Raw genomic sequence first — 14,836 nt, forward strand, 5'->3', positions numbered from 1 at the left:
CAGTTTTCTTTTCGATTTACTTTTCTTTTGCTCAAATATATCCTCTTAGTTCTTCCAATAAGAGCCTATGGGGATGATGATGATAAAGCCCTTTTAATATTTGCGTATCAGATATATTATTTTACCCTCATTTTGAGTGGTAGTTTAGCTAGGTAATGTATTTTGGGTTGACAGCTTTTTGACTATTTATCATTATTTAGTATATATCATTTTTCTCATTAAGAATTTTAACTTTTATTTTCAAGTTTGAACATGTTTGGTGTGAGATTTTTATTTACTGCGCAATATGTATTCATATACTGAGGACTCGTGTCTTCCTTCATTTCTGGGAACTCAACCATTATCTCTTCAAGTTATGTTTATCCACCATTGCTGCTATTCTTTCTGTTTGGAATTGCTGTCAACATACATTATGGTCTCTTACTACAGCTACAATCTTTCTTAGCTTCTTTTTCCTATTTGTTATCTCACTGTGTCTCTGTGTGGCTTTCTGTCTGAAATTATCTGCCCTATTTCTATTCATAATTACTTCCAGCTATGACCAGTCAAAAGTTATTTCTTGCATTGATATTGTTCCAATGATTATACATTTTATTTCCAAGTTTCTAATGCATTCTTATTTTCATCCACCAGTTTCTGTTTAAATTATGCCTGTTTTTAAATAATTGATTGTTTTTCTTAAAAGGATATTTTTATTCCTTTATCATATAAATTAGTTTAAATAGATAAATACATTTATATGGTTCAAAACAAAGCATGGTCAGTGAAGTGTCCTTACCACCCATCCATACCCATCCAGTTCTTTTTCCTAGAGACAATTGAATTACAAATTTCCTTCCAGAAATAAGCTACACACATTTAAGCAAATACAAACATACTTATTTTAGAGCTATTTTCAGATGACACTGTTATTTTTATTTCATTATTTTGTTTTCTGAGTATTGACTTTTATCTTAGTGCATTCAGGTTGCTATAACAAAAATACCATAGGTTGGGTGGCTTATAAACAATAAAAACTTATTTCTCATATTTCTAGAGACTGGAAGTCTGAGATCAGAATGCCAAAATGGTCAAATTTTGATGAGGGTCCTCTTTTAGGTTGCAAACTGCCAACTCATTGTATCTCATCACTGTGGAGAGAGAAACCAAGTTTTCTCATGTCTTTTGTAAGGACACTAATCCCATTTTGATTCAAATAGCTCATCTGATCTTAATTACCTCCCAAATGCCCCACCTCTTAATACCACCACATTGGAAGGAGTAGGGTTTTCATATATGAATTAAGTGGAAACATAAACATTCAATCCATAATTTTGTAGCAATCTCTTTTGGTAGATTTCCTCATGAGTTTTGGAATTAAAGCTTGCAGACTTATTTGCAGCCTCTCCTCTCTCTCTCTGTCTTTATTTCTGTCTCTCTCTGTCTCTGAATTCTAATTTACTTTTCTCCCATGGCTTTGTTTGCATCAGAATGGCCTCTTTCTTAGCAACTTTCAGGGATATAATACAATATTGTTAAGTACAGTCACCATACTGTTTCCAGTTTCACCAGCACCATTTATTGATGTGACTATTCTTTCTTTACTATTTTTCTTTCATTGTCAAATATTAGTTGACTATGTATATGAGAGTTTATTTCTGAGCTCTTAATTCTGTTCCATGGATCTATGTGTCCGTTTTTATGCCAGTACCATACTATTTTGATTACGGTGGCTTCTGTGGCTTCATAATATTGAGGCAGGTGTTAGTATGACACAGGCAGATAGAGTTCAAGGCCCCAGTGAGTTGCAGTCCGGAGGGACCTAGGGTTAAGACTTCGCTGTAAGCAAGAAGCCACGCCCTGGACACCTGGAAAATTTAGCCTGAAAAATAAGGAAGTTTTGCCTTTTGAACCCAGCTGGGCCCTAGCTACAGGCCCCTATCAGTTCTGTGAATGTCTCCATTTTTGTGCTTATAAACCCTAGACACTGCAGCCCCAACAGCCTCTTCCCTTGGAGCCCTCCCAGTTGGTGCGAGTCTTTCTTTCCTTTACACTCCTCAGTAAAAGCGTTGCTGGTCACTCCACACTCCCGTCTGCTGGCCTCATTCCTTGTCGCCTCTGAGGCACGATCCCGGGAAGAATAGTAACTCCTCCACTGGTAACAATATAGTTTGAAATCGGAAAAAATGCTTCCGGCTTTATTTTTCTTTCTCAGAATTGCTTTAGCTATTCAGAGTCTTTTGTGGTTCTGCATGAATTTTAATATGTTTTCTCTATTTCAAAAAATGCCATTGGAATTTTGATAGAGATTAAATTGAATCTATAAATGACTTTGGGTAGTATGGACATTTTAACAATATTAATTCTTCTGATCCATGAACACAGGATAGCTTTCCACTTATTTTTGTTGTCTTCAATTTCTTTCATCAGAGCCTTTCAGTTTTTCAGTGTATAGATCTTTTACTTCTTTGGTTAAATTTATTCCTGAGTATTTTATTGTTTTTGATGCTTTAGTAAGTGTTGTGATTCCCACTCTTCCAACACCAAATGCAATGGTATATTTTTTCCCCACATATATGAATAACAATAACAATATTATACACAGCAGAAATATAGTATACTATGCTATAGTATAGAAGTATAACTCTATTCAGGTGCCCAGATCCTATTCCAATGTGTGTAAGTATGTGGAGGGGGTCTTCCCACACATACTTACACCAAGCAATTCTTGAACACCAGCAGGGTGTTGGAGAACTCAACTCAATTCTGATGCTCTCTGTCCGGATACAGCACCAGATTCCCAGGTTAAGGGCTCCATCCTACAAGCCTGCCCTTCCACCCCAAATCCAGACCCGGTTGCAAGCCCCAAACAGTTCCCTGTGCTTCTGACTTACCAGCTACAGATTGGAGGTTCCCACAACCTCCCCCCTTAGGTTCGATTAATTTGCTAGAGCAGCTCACAGAACTCAGGAAAACACATTTACCAGTTCAATAAAGGTTACTGTAAAGGATACCAATTAACAGCCAGATGAAGAGAGACACAGGCTAAGGCCCCAATTAAAGGAGCTTCTATCCTCGTGGAGGTTGGGGCCTGGCTCCGTGGCCTGTGGAGGAGTTCTGGTTCCCCAGGCGCAGAAGCTCTCTCCAACCAAGAAGCAGGATCCAGCCGAGCTGACCCCAGAGATAAGCTCTTCTCCAGGGGTTTTGTGAAGGCTTCACTGCATAGTCATTAGTGACTGAATTATTGGCCATTGGCTGATCCAGCCTCCAGCCCCCGCCCTTGGGTGAGGGTCCAAAAGTCTCTCAGTAACATGACAAGACACCCGTTTCACCTTTAAGACTCTGTAGTGTTTTCAGAAACTGTGGATAAAGACCAGTATACCTGGGAAATATGTATTTGGTCATATGAATGACCAAATATGTATTTCTTATATCTCCTTACATCACAGTAAGTAGGATTGTTTTCTTTCTTTTTCAGATAATTTATTGTTAGTATATAGAATGCCAACTGATTTCTGGATGTTGATTTTGTAAACTGCAGTTTTACTGAATTCATTTATTAGTTCTAACAGTTTATTGGTGGGGGCTTTAGGATTTTTTATATATAAAACCCTGTCACCTGCAAACAGATTAACTTTACTGCTCCCTTTCTTATTTGAATGAACAAGCATCTTTGACATGGAGCACAGCTCCTGAGAGTGCCACCCATCACACCTTTCCCCAGCACCTCAAACATACACAACATATACAACAGACATATGGGCTCTGTTAAGAGACTTGTGCCCCTGGCAGCCCCTCCAGCAGCACCCTGGTCCCCGTTGGCTTCCCAGCTTAGGTCCAAGGACATCTGTCTTCCTTGACCTTTGCTATAGACTCAATGTTTGTGTCCCTCCAAAATTCATATGTTGAAATTTAATCCCAGTGTGTTAGTATTTGGAGGTGGGGCCTTTGGGAGGTGGTTAAGTCATAGGGCAGAGGCCTCGTGAATGAGATTAATGCCCTTATAAAAGAGACTCCAGAGAACTCCCTCACCCCTTCCACCATATGAGGACACAGTGAAAAGACAGCCGCCTGTGAACCAGATCTGCCAGGGCCTTGATCTTGGCTTTCCCAGCCTCTAGGACTATAAAAAATAAATGTTTGTTTAAGCCGCCCAGTTCATGGTATTCTCGTTACAGTAGTCGGAATGGACTAAGACAGCCATCCATCAACAAACCCACCAGCACCCGCATTATAGGATGTGAGACTCAAACTTACTGAGAATATTTTTGAGTGAACACACTCCTTGAGTGGAACAAACCCACCTAGTAGTTATTGATATTAATTATCTGTATTTCTGAGGTAAGGGACACCTGAGGGGAAGAGAACCGGGGTAGGACAAGGGCATGCATGCTATTGAGGGGAACCCCTGTGAGTGGTGAAATTTTATGGGTTATAAATGGCTCTAAACATAGCATTCTACATTGTAAATTTTCTGAATTACCTGTAACACTTCATTTAACCTGAAATTCCTGCACAGCTGATATAAGGTTGTAGAGAATGAAGTGTCAGGACAGTAAAACAAGTGAGGTCTTCCCACATGAATCCCTCTGCCCTTGACCCAGCAGAAAGCAGCCCCCTCATGGGGACCCTCAGTGTTCCAGGAGTGAGGGGAGCCAGGGTCCCCGGTGGGACCAGCAGCCTACAGAGGAGCCCACAGGACTCAGGGCAAGGGGGACCTCAGCGCTGATGGATCCACAAGAGGACACTGATGGAGGGTCAGGGACAGCGTGAGGAGCAGATGCTTTCTGTTGGTTACCTGGGAAACATCTGCTCCAAATTTCTTCTGCAGTCCTACCTTCCTGGCAATGCAAGATTATAAAGCACTTAAGAGCAAAACCCAGCCCAGGATGAGTGTTCTGTCTTTTCCATGTAATGAATAAAAAGTATTATCGGCAACTTGTATTTTCATGCCAACTCACCAGGCCAGGCATCTGAGAATTACGGAAGGATGATGGTGTGGATTCCACTAGAATCTTGCCCTTCTCCTCCTTCTGTTTGCTACTTGACTCCTACAAATTAGAGATGTAGTTTACCTGTCAAACCATCAGGTGGAACTTTATAAGTCCACAGTACAAAAACAATCACCACGGCATCTTTGTTTCCAGCTGCAGATTTATTTCCAGGTCAAAAATTATTTGCAGAAGTCACAGTACTGCCTCGGGTGTCACCCACCACTCAGACTCCACGGAAAGCCCACATGAAGAGCACAGATGGGACTCCGCCGCTCTGCCTTCCTGGTAACAGGGGAGGACAAGCAGGGCATGTCCAGCAGATTAGCTGAGTCTCTGTAGGGACTGAAAAGCCAAGGGTCCAGGGGGAAATCCCACAGACACTGCCTGGGGGGCTTCTCGTGAGGCGGGAGAACCCCACGCTATAAAGAAGGCCCTGGAGTCCCTCCTTTAGCTCTTGAATACCACACCAATTGTAAGAAAGGTTACCCACTGGGTCCCCAACAGCAAAGCACAGATACAATTTTACTAGCAGGAGCACAGAAACCCCCTAAAGACAAAAGGCAATGTACTCTGGGCATTATGGGTTGATTTTCAGCCCAAGACACAAAGCCAGCTCAGACTTCTGAATTTTTCCATCCTTGTTCACGTCGCAGTGACGCAAAAGAATCTCCCGGAATCTATCAAGGTCCACTCCGCTGATGCTGGGCTGAGGACAACAAAAATACCATGTGAACAGGCAAGCCAGTGGCAGTCCCACCCTTTAAGGCTTCCCACCTCCCTGTTCCATGCTTGCTAAGCTTGGGGGACACCCGGCCTTCTGAGGGAGCCTCTGTGGAGACAGGCCATGGGGGAGAGATTCTATACCTCATTCCACCAGGTATTGCCAAGATTAAGTTTTCCATCAATAGGCTTATTTCTTGGCATGTCTCTTTAGGCAAAGAACTTCTTTTCCCACATCACTTCTCTGCGGTTCTTACAGAAAGCCTGTCTTTCTGGTAACCGTGATAATAAGATCGTGCCTTAGAGCAGAGGATCATCACAAATTCTGTCTTGCTAACCTAATGAGAGAAGACACTTTCTATTTCTTCTCTGTGGGAGGTTTCTGTGCCTCCAATTTTATAAAAGGGTTATAATGAATTAAAATTTACTAAAATATTATGTTGTTGAGGTGGCGATGTAGCATTTATATCATGAATATTTAGGGTCTAAGAAGGAATTGGGATACTTGTTGGCTAGGAAAATAATTTTAAATTCAAAGGCATGCAAAAGTGAGCAATGTTTGAACTGCGTCATTGTCCATGCGTGATTTGATTCAATCCTCACAATAACCTTGGGAGGCAAATAATCACCCCTCATTTAGAGATCAGTGAGTGGGGCTCAGAGAGCGCCACCAAGCTGGGGCGTCGCAACAGCATTTCTATCCCAAGTCTTCTGTCTCCGATTAAGTGTTCTCATCACCAGTTCACAGTTCTCACAGACAAAGAGCTGGCCTAATGAAGATGTATGAATGGTGATGAACCTTAATTAAGAAGTCAATGTCCGGAGAAGAGGGAAAGCCGACCAACCGGACCTCCAAACCCCTTGGCCCCTCAGCCAGCTTTAGGAGCGAGCAGAGCGGGCTGCTATTTGCACGGTTTGATTTCAGGAGCCTTGGGAAGCATTTCCCCATCACCCCACCCCAAGATCCCTTCCAAAGAAATCTCTAAAAAATTTCTTCCAAATAAATCTCTAAAAAAACCTTCAGTAGGAAATAAAACCTTTCATTCTTCAACCAGACAGCCATGTTAAGACAAGCTAATTTAAACTGTCTCACGGGGTAAATGACACTAAATCCATCCCTGACAGCAGGTTTTAACAGAGGGAAGAAAGCAGCAGGAACTGGGAACCAGGTGGCGGAGCAAGGAGAATGAGCCCCAGAGTGGGGCAGGGTCCCGGGAGATGTCAGGGGGAGGAGCTCCACGGGGCCTTCGTCCAGGGTCCCTGAATGACTGATTAAGAGGCCACTACATAGCACACTGTCAATGGGTTCTCTTGGCTGTGACTCACAAAGGATAGTTCTCTGGGTGTCAATGACACATACACATAGGTGTGGCCCTGGAAAACGTGGCCTAGGGATTCTGAAAACTGCAAGCTACACTCTGTGGCTCTGCACTGGGAGATCATTGGTTGTACACCTGCAAAGTCGGGTAGGGACATTTGCCTCTCAGCATCCTCAACTACTTTTGCTACAGCCAGGATCCTCTTTGCAAATTCCCATTCTTAGAAAAAACTCAGGTGGTAGTCATTTACACATTAGCATGAATTAATTTGCCAATGTATTTACCTTACTAAAGCTATTCTAAGCTTTTTTTCTAATTTGTTTCCTGCAAAAGGAATTTATTTCCTTAAAGCAAATGGAAATATTATTGATGTATAAATCTTGGCAGTGGGGGGTAATGAATGTGGGTGCATGTAAGGGAAGCTTCTATGGACTTTTTGCATTGTTTTAAATGTTTGTAACCTCATTAGGAGAGAGGAGACCTGAACGCCACTGCTCAGAAATGTTTGAATCGTGGAAGACAAGTCCTATGAAACCACTGAGGGCCTCAGTTTTAATAGCAAGTCAGCAGTATAAGTGCACACAGGCTCCCAGTCTAAGGGCTCTACACATGTTAATTCTAGTCTTCAGAATAAACCTAGGAGATTATATCTACCATTAATTTACAGACGAGGAAACTAAAGCACAGAGAGGTTAATTAAGCTGTCTGTCACACAGCTGTTATATGTCAGAACCAGGATACAAACTGGCAGACATTCCCAAGGGCACAACTCTTTATCACTGCACTGTACCATAGCTTTCCATGCAAAAATGCATTTTTTTCTCATCCAACTCATGGGAAAGTATGAGAGTGGATCTGAAATAGTTGGCTGAAAAATGCTTATTTTCCCCCTTGAATTCTGGGAATAAGGGAACCTCTGAGGCTGGCTCTATCCCCTAGTGCCTGCCCATAGTAAATGCCCAATTATATCAATGGAATTAGTGAGCAATTCTGTCTCCAAATGTAGTCTTTATGTTTTTGTCATACGCCCTCCTTTTCCTGCACATGCTATCTCTCCTAAAATGATGAAAGCTAATATCCAAGTATCCAAGCCCTTGCTCTACCAGCACTCCCCAAATATCCTTGCTAGAATCCAGACTCCAAGGCCCTGCCTGCACCACCTTATGACCACTAGAGGGACTGAATTATGGTTTTGATGGTGGTTAAATCCATTTTATTGTATCCCGCTTACAATGTCTCTGTACTGATCAGAATATTTATTAATTCAGAAACTCATTCTCTAATTGTGCAAAATTATAATGTGTTCTCTGTCTCCACTTTGCAATAACCACACTAGTGATCAAAAACACCAAGGAGACAGGTAAAGGCCAAGAGATTATTGCGGAAGACCTCGGCCAGTTCTCTGCCAGCAAGCCTGTGCTGGTCTGGAAGAAATAATGATGACAAATGCCACATCCAGAGCCAGTCCTGTCCCACATTTCTTCTAATTATTACCTGCCATTGCATATTTTATAATGAAATGAGGAATTATGTTGGTGATAATTTCACTGGGCAAATGGAAATGCCCGATCAGATACTGGGAAGTCTCCTGGACAGTGGGACACACAGGTGGCTGCGCTGCGACGGGAGGAGCTTCCTGAAGAACATTGCAAGTGCCGCAGCCCCCAACTATCTTTCCTTAGATTTTCACTCTTTTGGATTACATTGCCTTCTCCTTGCCAACCATCACTTTTTTTCTTAAAATTTGTATTATCTAAGGATGGCAGCACGTTAAGTCATTATCATAGTGAGAAAAATAAATATATGCCAAACTGCTCTCTCCCTTGATGGACAATCCCGGGTCAATACGAAGTTGCTGGCTTTCTGCATAGTGAGTAGGGAGGGGTAAGGCGGGGTTGAGGAGAGGACTTCTAGGAAGGAAGTGGAGCCGCACACCCTGCTCTTTCTTCAGAAGTCTGCTAAAATTTGACAGTGGGTGCCAGGAATTTTAGTGTGCAAATCTCTTGATTTAGTAATTCTATTCTTGGAATAAGGCCTGAAAGAGAAAGATTTACATATAAAGACACTCTCTACACTATTATTTTGAATCACAAATATGGCAAACAATCTAAATTACTAGCAAAAGAGGAATGTTAATATAAATTATGTCTAACTACTTGTGAAATATTAGAGTCTCTAAAACAATGACTTACTGGCAAATGCTTATTCAGTACAACTCAACTATATGAAAATACATACAGAAATAAATTCAGTTAATGGTAGGTCTATTCAATTGTAAAGATTACACTTCTGTTTTTTCTTTTCTCTCCTTTCAAATTTCTTTCTGATGTATAGATCATTTTTATAACTTAAAGAATGAAACGAAACAATAATATCTGTGCACGGGCTAGTAGCTCCTTGGACGGGCATATATGGGATTCAGTCTTTTAGGTTAAGTGTTGTCTCCTCTTGCCAACCATCTCCTTGTCAACAACAGAGAGAAGCAGTGGGGTACCTAGCAGGGAAAAGAATGAACTTTGGGGAGGCCTGAACTTTGGGGAAGCTGCAGGTGGACATACTTGTCGTCTCTGGCATCCTATTTATTTGGCTTCCAATGTTACTGGTCATATTTCTTCTTCTCCCTCGTGGGTGCTAGGAATCCTGAATGTCTTGCATTTCCACTCTCTAGTTTAAGCTGTAGATTCTTGTTTTGATTTTCTTGTTGTGCTGAGTGAACTATAGGCTCTTAAAAAATCTTGAGCAGAAATTATTTTGTCTGCTCCCTCAAGAGAGTTCTTATCTTGTCACACTGACAGATGACAGCAGTGGGTACTATTTTCCAGAGATTAAGGAAAAAAGTGTCCTGGTAACCAAATAATCTTATTAATACAAATTCAACATATGTGTCATACATGGTTGTACAAGAATGAAAGACTAAAATAAGCTGACTTCAGGATTATTACTGCAGATATCAGGGATTCTGACTATATCTGCATACTTAGAAACTGGGCCAACTCCCTGCTGACCGGATGTTATGCTCTGATAGTTTCTTTTAAAATAAATCCCAGATATTTGTTTGTTTACTTGTCCCATGGTCCTTTCTTATAAAATGAAAATAAAGAAAAAAGTTACAGGAGATAACACTAGTTGAAGCCAAGAAATGTCAGATTACCCAGTGGTCATCCCTCGACTATATCCTTTAAATTATATGGTGAATATTTTTTTAAACAACCTAGAAGACTAGGAAAAGCCAATAAAGGTAGGCATCCTTAATTATCTGGCTTCAGAGGAGAACGTTAATAATTCACTACTGTATAGCTCCTTTTTAGCTCAACAAATCAACCCCTTTTCAACTGCTTTTGTTCTACCAACCACTCAGTTCTTAGAAACCAGCTCTCTTAAATTGGCAGGTACTCGCATCAAAAGGTGCTTTTTGTTGCACCAGAAGCCCCACAGAACTAGAGGATTGAAGGCAAAAATAGTGGGATCCTCTGGTTTCCCGTGGAGGTGATGTGAATCTGTCAGAGTAAGGCAGACTCCTGCTTCCAAATCATGTTTTTGGATGGTCTAGAATTTTTTCTGTTTCTATAATTTCTCTGGAAAAATGTCTTCTCTACTCTGCTGCTGTTACAGGTTTTACTGCCATTTATCTCCCATTAACCTTTGGAAGCCATCACCCAGCTCAGTGACAACTGAAAAGGTCTGAAAGGATCTGAAGCCCCCAGGCTCTGCACTTAGGCTATCAGTGGCCCCAAATCCATGGTCCAAAGGGGGCCCAGCAGCTCTGAAAAACAGGCTTACCACCCCATTTATTTTATCAAAACCAAATTAAAACTCCAGTTTGGCAAGGCCTTCACCATGCAGCCTAATGTCCCGTAGATAATTGCTTGGTTTCTCTTACAGAAGTCATTCTGGCATTAAATAGGTAGTGAGTCGAATGGGGTTTTTCCTTTAGCAATCAATGTAAAAGGCAATACCACACCCACACCCATCAACTCTCTGGCTCTGCCAAAACCTGTGAAATCTTCCACACAAGCAGCAGGTGAAGGGGATGGAGAGGAGCCACAGGATTCACTGGGATGGGAACAGGAGCTGGAAATCAGGGAAGACATCTCTGTCATCCTGAGTAGACGTCGGGAAAAAAATCTTATCCATGGCTGCTCAATCACGGTATGTGAACTTCCTGGAGATTTATGCAAAAATTGGGATCTGGGAAATTTTCTGAGGTAGAACTTACTAGTTTTAACCAGATTTTTCAAACAGGTCTGCAATTTCAGAAACAGTGGATGGTTGCTACTCTAATTTGTTGTCATCTGGGCCAATCAAGACAATCATTGTGTCCTTTACAAACCTCAAAAAAATCCCTAAAGATCTGAGACTACTAAACTCAGTGGCTACACAGTCCCATAGAAAACAAACTGGAAGTATCTCTTTAACTGAATCATGTAGCCTGTCAATACAGTTCACCAGGATCTCAAAGGAGATTGCTTGTTTTAAACACTGTCTACCCTGGGTAAAACAGCTCTGTGATGTAGGTTACAGCCTAAATCACATCAAACCACAACAATGTTTTGATGGGTAAGTAGCCATCTTAGGTTAGGTGTTAAAGCAGCTCCCCTGTAAAAAGCAATTAGATCCCCACATATTGGATTTATTCCATGCAATTAAATTTAAAATGTTTGTTATTCTAATAACCAAATCTAAGAAAAAGTGCTTTCTATAATCAAAACATAAAATGGTAATATATACAGTGGCACTGTGCTCCTTTGATGAAATAGATGACTTTTAAATGATGATAACAAGAAGCTCCTATGGGGACATCACTTAATCGAAACTACAAATGATTTTAAGGTGATAGGGAAATATTTACAAGGTCAGCAATTGAGTCCAGGTGGCTCCCTTCTGCTTCTCTTTAGCAGAGACAGCAGAGACTCCCTTAACTCCTCCTCCCCTTCACTCCCCGCTCCGCCAGGCACTCACTCCCAAAACTAACTCCCACTTGCTTGCTTGCTTTGCACATAGAAATGTTGCAGATACGGAAGCAGAGAGATACCTATTGCTCCCCTTGCCTTTGTTTGGGGCTCGGACCTTGGGAGATGACTCCCCCCTGAACCTGCCTGTGTAAAAATAAACCCTCAACACTCCAAGACCTCTAAGTGCCGCTTTGTTCTTCTGTCAGTGAACCAGTCCAGGTTTTTCAGGTTTTTCCATAACAAAGGGAGGAAGGGAGATTTGTGGGGTTTCAAAGAAGCTGAATAGTTATTAAATAGACAATGTTCCTAGATACTCTCTCCAGCATTTATCTTCAGCTCTACCGATTCCCAAAAATAAAACAAATGGAATCAATAAAAATGGCAACCCCAACTCGTGATGGGAATAATCTACACAGCCTCATGAAATCACCTGCACAAGCTCCATCATGTCTTTGACAAACCCATCCACTTCTGGGCCTTCTAGGGCTCCAGTTTTACTCTGAAAGATAAAAGATCCAATCAAAACCACATATCTTTTTCTTAAGTCACAAAGCTAAAGAATAAGTTAGACAAAAAGACCAAATCAGTACTCTTTTGTGACTGCCAACAGGGTGAGAAACACCATGTTCCAACTCGCATTCTCTGTGCAGGATGTGAATGTTGCAAATAAATCAAAGAAGTTCCTTGTAAATAACTACCCCATATTATCAAACAGGAAGCAATCGTTTTTAAGTTCCTTGGCTTTTACAAAGAGCATTAACATGACATAGACATACTCTGACTTTATTTGCTTCCCAAATACCAGGCTTCGATTCAGAAAAGTGTCAATTGCACATCATATTGATCCTTTGAAGGGTAGGTTGACATCTTTTGATTTTGCTTTATGATTTAGCAATGATTTAATGACTTAAAATACATTTTTTAACTCATGAGAGACTAGATTACATGAAAATATTAGAATTATTTGATTTGTACAAAAACCTTTATTTTTTCTACTCATAAAAGTGTCTATAAAATACAATGCGCATTAAAATACTTCAATTTAAGTTCCAGTTGTGATAATTGATCCATTTCTTCAGCCTGAAACTTTACCACACTATTTAAAAAATTTATTCCCTTAGTGTATTAACCAAGCAATAATATAGTGCTTGCTATATGCCAGGCACTCTTCTAGGAGCTTTACAAACACGAATTCATTTATTTCTCATAACAACCCCATGAGGTAGTTATTGTTATTATTGTCATCAACCTAATTTTATAGATAAGGAACCTGCTCAAGTTCACACAGCTAATAAGCCATGTTTCAGACCCAGGTGACGGGTCACGGACGCTACGCCCTCAAGCACTTGGCCGCACTGCCTCTTCTGCTCAGAAAATGACGCGCAGATGCCCAGTCCGCTGGGCCCGAGGATGATGTCTCCTTGCACCTTTCCCGACTTTCTCACTTTTCTTCCTTTCTCATCACCCTACCTTGTCCTCAAGAAATGTGAGCTCTTTCCCATACTTTGTGCTTTTGAATTATTATTTTCTCCTCTCTAAATAAGAACCGAATAATTGATCCTATAAGAGAAGCAGCTTGTATGTCACTGTGGATAAGATGAGGGTTCCTGTGGCAGGATCCTCACCTGGCCCTGGGTGACTAGCTCACTGCACACCTGTGGGCCATACACGGCTGCTGACTCTATAGAGAGAGCTCCGCTGTGGAGCAAGGGGAGCCCTCCTGCACTGCTGGCGGGAATGTAAACTAGTTCAACCTCTGTGGAAAGCAGTATGGAGGTTCCTCAAAAAGCTCAAAATAGAAATACCACTTGACCCAGGAATCCCACTCCTAGGAATTTACCCTAAGAATGCAGCAGCCCAGTTTGAAAGGACAAGTGCACCCCTATGTTTATCGCAGCACTATTTACAATAGCCAAGACATGGAAGCAACCTAAGTGCCCGTCAGTAGATGAATGGATAAAGAAGATGTGGTCCATATACACAATGGAATATTATTGAGCCATAAGAAGAAAAACAATCCTACCATTTGCAACAACGTGGATGGAGCTAGAGGGTATTATGCTCAGTGAAATAAGCCAGGTGGAGAAAGACAAGTATCAAATGACTTCACTCATATGTGGAGCATAAGAACAAAGAAAAACTGAAGGAACAGAACAGCAGCAGAATCACAGAACCCAAGAATGGACTAACAGTTACCAAAGGGAAAGGGACTGGGGAGGATGGGGAAGGGAAGGACAAGGATAGGGAAGAAGAAAGGGGGCATTACGATTAGCATGTATAGTGTGTGTGGGGGGGCATGGGGAGGGCTGCGCAACACAGAGAAGACAAGTAGTGATTTTACAGCATCTTACTATGCTGATGGACAGTGACTAATGGGGTATGTGGAAGGGACTTGGTGAAGGGGGGAGTCTAGTAAACATAATGTTCCTCATGTAATTGTAGATTAATGATACCAAATTTTAAAAAATAAAATAAAAATAAATAAATAAATAAATAAAATAAAATAAAAGAGCTCCACCCAGTGCTCTGGGCACAACACGGTGGCAGGGCTGGAAGGCTGCAGGAGAGCAGAGCAGAGGCTGGGAGTGGTGGCAGCACCGAGGACAGAGGCCCAGAGGACGGCTGTGCGGGCAGAGGGTCCCAGAGGCAGAGACCGGCTTGCTGCACACAGACTCACTCTGAGTGAACAGGATTCTAATGACTGACCTGCCACCTGTAAATAAACCTGCGTATAGCCCTTTCACCCCAAGAACGTTTTGCTGTCCATTTCTTTGGTCACACTGAATCCATAGTGAACTTGCCCGGGGTTGAAACCCATTGGCAAGACAGTTGGGTAGGTCTCACTTTGCTTGTATTTCTTTGGGTTGGATGC

At 41.6% G+C, this 14,836-nt stretch overlaps 1 protein-coding gene across 1 annotated transcript in view; it reads right to left on the minus strand.

Moving 5' to 3' along the window:
• Positions 1-5,128: 5,128 nt before the first annotated feature.
• The window catches only part of SCGN (secretagogin, EF-hand calcium binding protein), a 34,882-nt gene continuing 25,174 nt past the window's right edge, over positions 5,129-14,836 (minus strand). Inside the window, exons 10-11 of the mRNA XM_036994410.2 lie at positions 12,395-12,463; positions 5,129-5,679 (exon numbers count right to left, since the gene is read on the minus strand). Of these exons, the coding sequence (XP_036850305.2) occupies positions 5,551-5,679; positions 12,395-12,463 (198 nt within the window). The 3' untranslated portion in view covers positions 5,129-5,550. The remainder of the gene's footprint in view (positions 5,680-12,394; positions 12,464-14,836) is intronic.

Source organism: Manis javanica, chromosome 16 (assembly GCF_040802235.1).
Source record: "Manis javanica isolate MJ-LG chromosome 16, MJ_LKY, whole genome shotgun sequence".
Taxonomy (NCBI): Eukaryota; Metazoa; Chordata; class Mammalia; order Pholidota; family Manidae; genus Manis; species Manis javanica.